General features: G+C 41.8%; 1 protein-coding gene across 1 annotated transcript; it reads right to left on the minus strand.

The window, feature by feature from the left end:
* Window positions 1-153: 153 nt before the first annotated feature.
* LOC139381870 (protein VCF1-like) lies at window positions 154-8693 on the minus strand. Its single transcript, XM_071125695.1, has 3 exons — window positions 8108-8693; window positions 975-1089; window positions 154-893 (listed from the first exon to the last, which is right to left on the minus strand). The coding sequence occupies exons 1-3, from the start codon at window positions 8122-8124 to the stop codon at window positions 642-644; spliced, it is 384 nt and encodes a 127-aa protein (XP_070981796.1). The 5' UTR covers window positions 8125-8693; the 3' UTR covers window positions 154-641.
* Between the last annotated feature and the right edge of the window lie 2 nt (window positions 8694-8695).

Here is an 8695-nt window from a genome sequence, read left to right on the forward strand (position 1 = left end):
ATGGAGAATGTGGCCTGTTGTCACAGAAAAAATACTTCTGTGCAAGTGAGTAATCATGGTCCCCTCATTTTTTTGTGGTGGGAGGATGAAGGTAACCACAGTGACTAATCAACACCAACTCACACTCAGCTTTGCAAACAAAACAGCATGATGAGTATTGGCCTGGACAAAAAACAGGCAGAATAAAGTGCTTCTCTTTATTAATTAGGATACAGCAAGCACTTTAGACACTCCTACAAATGTCCGTCAGTAGATAGCACCAGTGGTGATGTTAATGTCCAACAAGAAGTCACTCATTTAAGGAGACTAGCACAGAGCAGTAGACCCCCTCAGTAAAGTGCTGGAGTACATACATACTGCATATAGTAGTACCACAGTGGGCGGGCCATTGGATATGTAGGTGTGCTTCATGTATGTAAGATGTACGGCACAGGGACGATGGTATGGATTTGGCCCAGAGCCCAAAGGATGTATATCCTCATCTGCCACGTCATGGATGACAATAGGTTGAAGTTGCTCCTAGACACAAATCTGACTAAAGTTGATTCTAGATTTGAGCCTACGGGCAACTTCTACCTGAACCGACCCTGCCCAGTTGGGGCAACGGGGGTCAGGAGTGATGGGTCAGGGGTGAGTTGAGGTCACGTAGATCCTGGTTGACCTCTGGTCTGCAGACTGCTGAAATGGGCCTCCCTCAGAACACTGTTGATGTGGTCATAGGGAGTGCTGCCGCCATAGAGACTCAACGAGGAAATTGAAGGGTCTTCTTGCGAGGGACTGAGGAGACCCTGGGAAGTGCAGTTCTTCTGGCTCTGTGTACATGTGCTGGTGCTGGCTCCTCCCCCTGCCCTCTCAGGACTACTGATACCACTACTGCTGTCACTGCCGGACGACTGGAACAGAGAGAGAAAACAGGAATGACTTACAGAAAATACTTTTTGCACAAACCATCACAAGTGTGTGTGTCCTGTCACCTCAGAGTCCCAGACGTCTTGGCCCAGCTTGGACACCAGGGCGTGACCCTCCTGTCCCCCTCCTGACCTTTTCGCCAGCTGGTCCCCCTCATTGTCTCCACCCCGCCGCCGCTTCCTGTACACAGTGACAGAGAGGCCAGGGAGGGAGGAAGTGAGTTTGTGCCTGTGTTGCTCAGTCAATAGGGCATGGTGCTTGCAATACCAAGGACTGAGTTCGATTCCTGCTGGGGCCCCTCATACATAACATGTATACAGTAAGTTGCTTTGGATAAAAGCTTCTATTAAATGGCATATTTTATTAGGCCTATATTGAGAAAGTGGGTGTACAGTGCATTCAGAAAGTATTCAGACCTAAACTTTTTCCTCATTTTGTTACGTTACAGCCTTATTCTAAAATTGATTAAATCAAAATTCCAGGTGTTTTTCCCTAGAACTGGCCGCCCGTCAGGGAGGTGACCAACAACCGGATGGTCACTGACAAAGCTCCAGAGTTCCACTGTGGAGATGGGAGATCCTTTCAGAAGGACAATCATCTCTGCAGCACTCCACCAATCCGGCCTTTATGGTAGAGTGGCCAGATGGAAGCCACTCCTCAGTAAAAGGCACATGACAGCCCGCTTGGAGTTTACCAAAAGGCACTTAAAGGTGATAATGTCCTTGAGTGGCTGTTACGGATACCTGTATCCTGTGTGTGTGTGTATCCTGTGTTCTTTTCTCTCCTTCTCCCCTCAAAGGTGAAAATCATCACTCCCCAATCAAGTCACCAATCCAATCATCATCAATCAGAAGACACACCTCCTCCTGTTTCCTACCCAATCACAGTTCCTTTCCCTTGGTTTAAAAACCCTGTCAGTAGTTTGCTCTGGAGCTCAATCTCTCTGTAAATGCCATGTCTGTAGGTCTCTGTGTTTCACGCTCTCTTTGTGTATTAACCTCTCTTTTGTTTGAGCACCTCCATAGCACTTTGTCCTCACCTGTGAGTATTGTTTTTGGTTATGGTGTTTGCGTTTGTTTGCTGGTGGGAAAAGGGGAAACCAAGACAAGTCGCCCATGGGCATACACTACCCGTAGGTAGACTTAAATACACTAGTTAGAACTGGGCGGACCACCCACTGTATTTTTGGTTAGTTAGTTAGCTGTTGTTGAAATAGGCTAGTCTAGCTTAGGGGTGTTTTTGAATACTTATTGTTTCTTTCCTTGGGTCCAGCTCAGCCCATTTTCCTGCTTCCCCCCATTACCGTGTGTTTTCAAATAAACCTTGAGTTTGACGGTAGATTTCATTACCATCCCCCCTAGACTGTCGGGCCAAAAGGGATTCGTAACAGTGGCCCAGCCAGAGCCCGGACTTGAACCCGATCGAACTTCTCTGGAGACACCTGAAAATAGCTGTGCATCGACGCTCCCCATTCAACCTGACAGAGCTTGAGAGGATCTGTAGAGAGGAATTGGAGAAACTACCCAAATACAAGTGTGCCAAGCTTGTAGCATCATACCCAAGAAGACTCAAAGGTGTAATCGCTGCCAACGGTGCTTCAACAAAGTACTGAGTAAAGGGTCTGAATACTTACAGTACCAGTCAAAAGGTTGGACACCTGCTCATTGAAGGGTTTTTATTTTTACTAAGACATCAAAACTATGAAATAACACATATGGAATAATGTAGTAACCCCCCCAAAAAGTGTTAAACAAATCAAAATATATTTTGAGACTCTTCAAAGTAGCCACCCTTTGCATTGATAACAGCGTTTCGCACTATTTGCACTCTCTCAACCAGCTTCATGAGGTAGTCACCTGGAATGCATTTCAATTAACAGGTAGGTGTGCCTTGTTAAAAGTTAATTTGTTGAATTTCTTTCCTTCTTAATGTGTTTGAGCCAATCAGTTGTGTTGTGATAAGGTATGGATGGTAGGAATGCACGATATATCGGTGAACATATCGGAAATGACAGATATAAGTTAAAAATGCCAACATCGGTATCGGCCCGATGTCTAGTTTAATGCCGATGTGAAAAAACGATGTCAAAGCTGACGTGCATACCTATATAACACAGATAGATGAGAACATCTTTGTATATAACGTAGGTAGGTACATGACATAATGATGCCACTTAAAATGTTGCACTACACGTGTAACACAGCATTCCTAACCTAGCCCACATCTGCTGTGTGGATCAAGCAGTCATTTGAAAGAGTAAGAACATTTCAGAGAGACAACTCCAAGGCGAAATCTATTAAAGCCAAGATAATGGAATTCATTGCCGTTCTCTGTCGTGGGTGATGTTGGCTTTCGCCAACTGGTCGAGCACCGGTAGACTTTTAAACTGTTTAAATGTTGGTACTATTTTTCAGATGTTGCCCTACTGTAGTTGCACAGTAATAGGTGTCACTGCTATTAGTTTCACGACTGACATTTGGACCAGCGTTATCAGCCCCATGAGCATGCGGAGTCTGACAGCACAGTGGGTCGTTGAGGATTTCGTACGGAGGAAAGTCATATTGCATGCTCAGGAATATGCTGGTTGTCATACCACTGCTGCCATTTCAATGGCATTTGAGAACATGGTTGAAACTTGGAAACATGAATACACTAGCTAGCTCCATTCAAACAACTGACTCATGGCATTGAAACACCTGCTCAACAAAAACTGACAGGGATATAAACAAATGTGCACAACATTTGAGATCAGCTTTATGTGTGTATGGAACATTTCTGGGATCTTTTTTTTTAGCTGATGAAATAAACACTTTACATGTTGATTTATATTTTTGTTCAGTGTAGTATTCTAATTCCTAATTCTAACGCCACCGATTCTGTCACAACAGTGGAGTGCGCATGCCCATTCTGACTTTGCCAATGTTAAGCTAACCAGTTAGCTAGCAGCTAGTGTGCGACGTTAGTGCTGGCTAGTTTCTATGGAGTGAAGATGGCCCCTTTTCCAGACAAGGTGGATGTTCCTACTGGCCCTAATTGGCGAATGAAACAGTTGCCCTTGACAAAAGTTTGCCCCAGCGAAAAAACTGCCCACTCAGACTGTGAACAAGTGATTCGGTGGAATTCTCTCTTTACTGTGTCGCCACCATGTTCGATGCTATGTACAAGGACCGCTACTTCAATGCAGACAAGAAACAGAGTTTCCGTGAAATGCTACATTCGCAGCTGGACAAGATGGAAACGGACAGTGACAGTGCGCACTGAGGAAGAGGCGCAACGGACAGACAGAGCTGAAACTTCACTGCTTGACATGCATGATTAAATCCTGGTTGAGAATGAAACGACTGAACAAATGAACAACAAAATAGCACAGCAAGTAAGTGAAAGAAATAGGTTGATTGTTTTACAGGTAATGGGGGCATAAGTAAATGCCAACAAAATAACCAATTGTGTGCCGCCCTATGGGACTCCCAATCACGGCCAGATGTGATACAGCCTGGATTTGAACCAGGGACTGCAGTGCCTTAGACAGCTGTGTCCATATGTGTGTTATCGGTTTCGTTTTTTTTTGCTAAGGAAAATATCAGATATCGGTCAAAAATGTAATATCGGTGTGTCACTAACGGGTGGTATACAGAAGATAGCCCTATTTGGTAAAAGACCAAGTCCATATTATGGCAAGAACAGCTCAAATAATCAAAGAGAAACAACAGTCCATCATTAGTTTAAGACATGAAGGTCAGTCAATGTGGAACATTTTAAGAACTTTGAAAGTGTCTTCAAGTGCAGTCGCAAAAAGCATCAAGCGCTATGATGAAACTGGCTCTCATGAGGACCGCCACAGGAAAGGAAGACCCAGAGTTACCTCTGCTCAGAGGATAAGTTCATTATAGTTAACTACACCTCAGATTGCAGCCCAAATAAATGCTTCAGACTTCAATTAGACACATCTCAACATCAACTTTTCGGAGGAGACTGCGTGAATCAGGCCTTCATGGTCGAATTGCTGCAAAGAAACCACTACTAAAGGACACCTAAAACCCACAAACTTTCAGATGCACAATTTAGAGCATCCTTACGGGCTGTATCACTACTGAGTACGGCAACTGCACCACCCACAACCGCAAGTCTCTCCAGAGGGTGGTGCGGTCTGCCCTCCAGGACACCTACAGCACCTGATGTCACAGGAAGGCCAAAAAGATCATCCAGGACAACAACCACTCGAGCCAGTGTCTGTTCACCCCGCACTTCCATCCAGAAGGTGAGGTCAGTACAATCAAAGCTGGGACCAAGAGACTGAAAAACAGCTTATATCTCAAGGCCATCAGACTGAAACAACAATCACTAAACACAGAGAGGCTGCTGCCTACATACAAACTCATTGACCACTTTAATAAAATGGATCACTAGTCATTTTAATAATAATAATAATATCTTACAGTATATACATGAGATGAGTAATGTATTTTATACCATCTTGTCTATGCCACTCTGTCATTGCTCATCCATATATCTATGTATATATTCTCATTCCATTCCTTTACTTAGATTTGTGTGTATTAGGTAGTTGTTGTGGAATTGTTAGATTACATGTTAGATATTGCTGCACTGTCGGAACTAGACGCACAAGCACTTCGCTACACTCACAATAACATCGGCTAACAGCAGTGGTTAGAGTGTTGGACTAGTAGCCGAAAGGTTGCAAGTTCAAATCCCCAAGCTGACAAGGTACAAATCTGTCGTTTTGCCCCTGAACAAGGCGGTTAAGGCTGTCATTGAAAATAAGAATTTGTTCTTAACTGACTTGCCTAGTTAAATAAAGGTAAAATAAATGTAAAAATAACCATGTGTATGTGACTAATAAAATTGTATATTATTTGGAATGCCAAGAGTGTGCAAAGGGTGGTTACTTTGAAGAATCTCAAATATAAAATATATTTTGATTTAATTAACACTTTTTTGGTTACTACATGATTCCATGTGTGTTATTTCATAGTTTTGTTGTCTTCACTATTATTCTACATACAACGTAGAAAATAGTAAAAACAAAGAACCCCTTGAATGAGTAGGTGTGTCCAAACCTTTGACTGGTACTGTACATAAATGTGATATTTCAGTTTTTGATTTGTAATACATTTGCAAAGAATTATCAATCTGTTTTTGCTTTGTCATTATGGGGTAGTGTGCGCAGATTAAGGGGAAACAAATATTTAATCCATTTTAGAATAAGGCTGTAACGTAACAAAATGTGGAAAAAGTCAAGAGGTCTGAATACTTTCCGAATGCAATGTGTGTGTGTGGGAGAGAGAGAGGCTCTCAGCCACAGCATTTTAAGTTATAGGAGCAGGCATGTGCTCAAATTTTCAGCCATGAGTATTACAACTTATCTGGGAAGAAAACAACCATGTGAAATATTGTTCAAGTTAAACTGATATGCGGAGAGATCAATTAGCCTACTTGAAACATTAACAAATGTAACACTGGCCACCGAGGTTAATGGTACTTCAATAACTATACTATAAAACAAAGATTAATTATATAAATAATGATAGTAAAACAACTTTGGAGTACCTTCAATTAAATATTGGGCAAAAAGGAAACTCCGCTCCATCATTCATTGAATCAGATGGCTCATTCATCACAAAACCAACTGATATTGCCAACTACTTTAATGATTTTTTTAATTGGCAAGATTAGCTAACTTAGTCATGACATGCCAGCAACAAACACTGACCCTAAACACCCAAGTACAACTGATCAAAATATGAAAGACAAGCATTGTAATTTGAAAATGTGAACAAAATTACTGTTGTCTAGCAACAATGACAAGCCACCTGGGTCTGACAACTTCGATGGAAATTTACTAAGGATAATAGCAGACGATATTGCCACTCCGATTTGCCATATCTTCAATCTAAGCCTACAAGAAAGTGTGTGCCCTCAGGCCTGGAGGGAGATAAAGTGATTATAAAAAGATTGTGGGAGTTGTTTTGTTAGACTTCAGTGCAGCTTTTGACATTATCGATCAGTCTGCTGCAGGAAAAAGGTATGTGATATGGCTTTACACACCTGCTATATTGTGGATAAAGGATTACCTGTCTAACAGAACACAGAGTGTGTTCTTTAATGGAAGCCTCTCCAACATAATCCAGGTAGAATCAGGCATTCCCCAGAGCAACTGTCTAGGCCCCTTACATTTTTCAATGTTTAGTAATGACATGCCATTCATTGGCTTTGAGTAAAGCCAATGTGTATGTATGCGGATGACTCAACACTATACACATCAGCTACTACAGCAAGTGAAATCAATTCAAGACTTAAAAAAGAGCTGCAGTCAGAATGAATGGCAAAAGTCCTAAATATTAAAAACATTTAAAAGTATTGTATTTGGGATAAATAATTCGCTAAACCATAAACCTCAACTAAATATTGTAATGAATAACGTAAAAATGTAGCAAGTTGAGGTGAATAAACTTCTTAGAGTAACCCTGGATTGTCACTGTCATGGTCAAAACATCTTGATTCCACAGTAGCTAAGGTGGGGAGAAGTCTGTCCATAATAAAGTGCTGCTCTGCCTTCTTTACAACACTATCAACAAGGCAGGTCCTACAGGCCCTAGTTTTGTCGCACCTGTACTACTGTCCAGTCATGTGGTGAGGTGCCTCAAAGAGGGTCTTAAGAAAATTACAATTGGCTCAGAACAGAGCAGCACAGTTGACCCTTAAATGTACACGGAGAGCTAACAATAATATGCATGTCAATCTCTTATGGCTCAAAGTAGAGGAGAGATTGACTTCATCATTACTTGTTTTTGTAAGAAGTGTTGACATGCTGAATGCACATAGGTGTCTGTTTAAACTACTAGCACACAGCTTGGACACCCATGCATACCCCACAAGACATGCCACCAGAGGTCTCTTCCAAGTCCAGAACAGATTATGAGAGACGCACATTACTAAATAGTGTCATGGCTACATGGAACTCTATTCAACATCAGCTAACTGATGCAAGTAGTAGAATCTGATTATTATTTTTTTAAATACAAATATACACCTTGTGGAACAGCAGGGACGGAAGAGACACACACACATGGATTTTGCATTGTATATATGTGGTTGTAGAGTAGTGGCCTGAGGGAACACATTTAATGAGGATCCTTATTAAATACAAATAAGGTATTTTTGTAAGAAAAACACTCACCTGTTTTCCGTCAACATTTGGCAGACGATTGTCAGTGGGTTGTTTTGGTTACAAAGAAGACTCTGAGCACGTTCGGATGTAAAGGAACGACTCCTCTCCCTCACAACTTTTGGTCGAGCAAAAATCTATTTTCGTACGTACAGCAGAGCTTTCCCCGCACGACCAGTCAGGGCATTCTGATCTTATCTGGTTGTTAGCTTGTTGAACAGCTTCTTTGGTTAGCAAGGAAACAACCCTTGACTGGTTAGTCTTGATAATTTAGCATTAACTGTCACTATCCTAGTATGTATGCAGATTATGTCAGTAAACAAGTTACTTCTCGTTTAACGTCTCATCGTCTCTTTCCGACGTTATAAACTATCTAGCTATAAGCTACTTTAGCTAGCTAACCAGCTAAACGTATAACGAAACAATCGAGAGATTCCTCCAATCTGTCAATTTAACTCGAGTTTTGGTAATATCCGATAGCAGTCAAACTATCATTCGGTATTGGTGAGATGACAGATCAGAAAGAATACAATACTACGAATCTGATCAAGCTAGCGAGTGTTCTGCTGCTAGCAAAAAGACCCAGCTGAAAGTGTTTAC

This window comes from Oncorhynchus clarkii, chromosome 23 (assembly GCF_045791955.1).
Source record: "Oncorhynchus clarkii lewisi isolate Uvic-CL-2024 chromosome 23, UVic_Ocla_1.0, whole genome shotgun sequence".
Taxonomy (NCBI): Eukaryota; Metazoa; Chordata; class Actinopteri; order Salmoniformes; family Salmonidae; genus Oncorhynchus; species Oncorhynchus clarkii.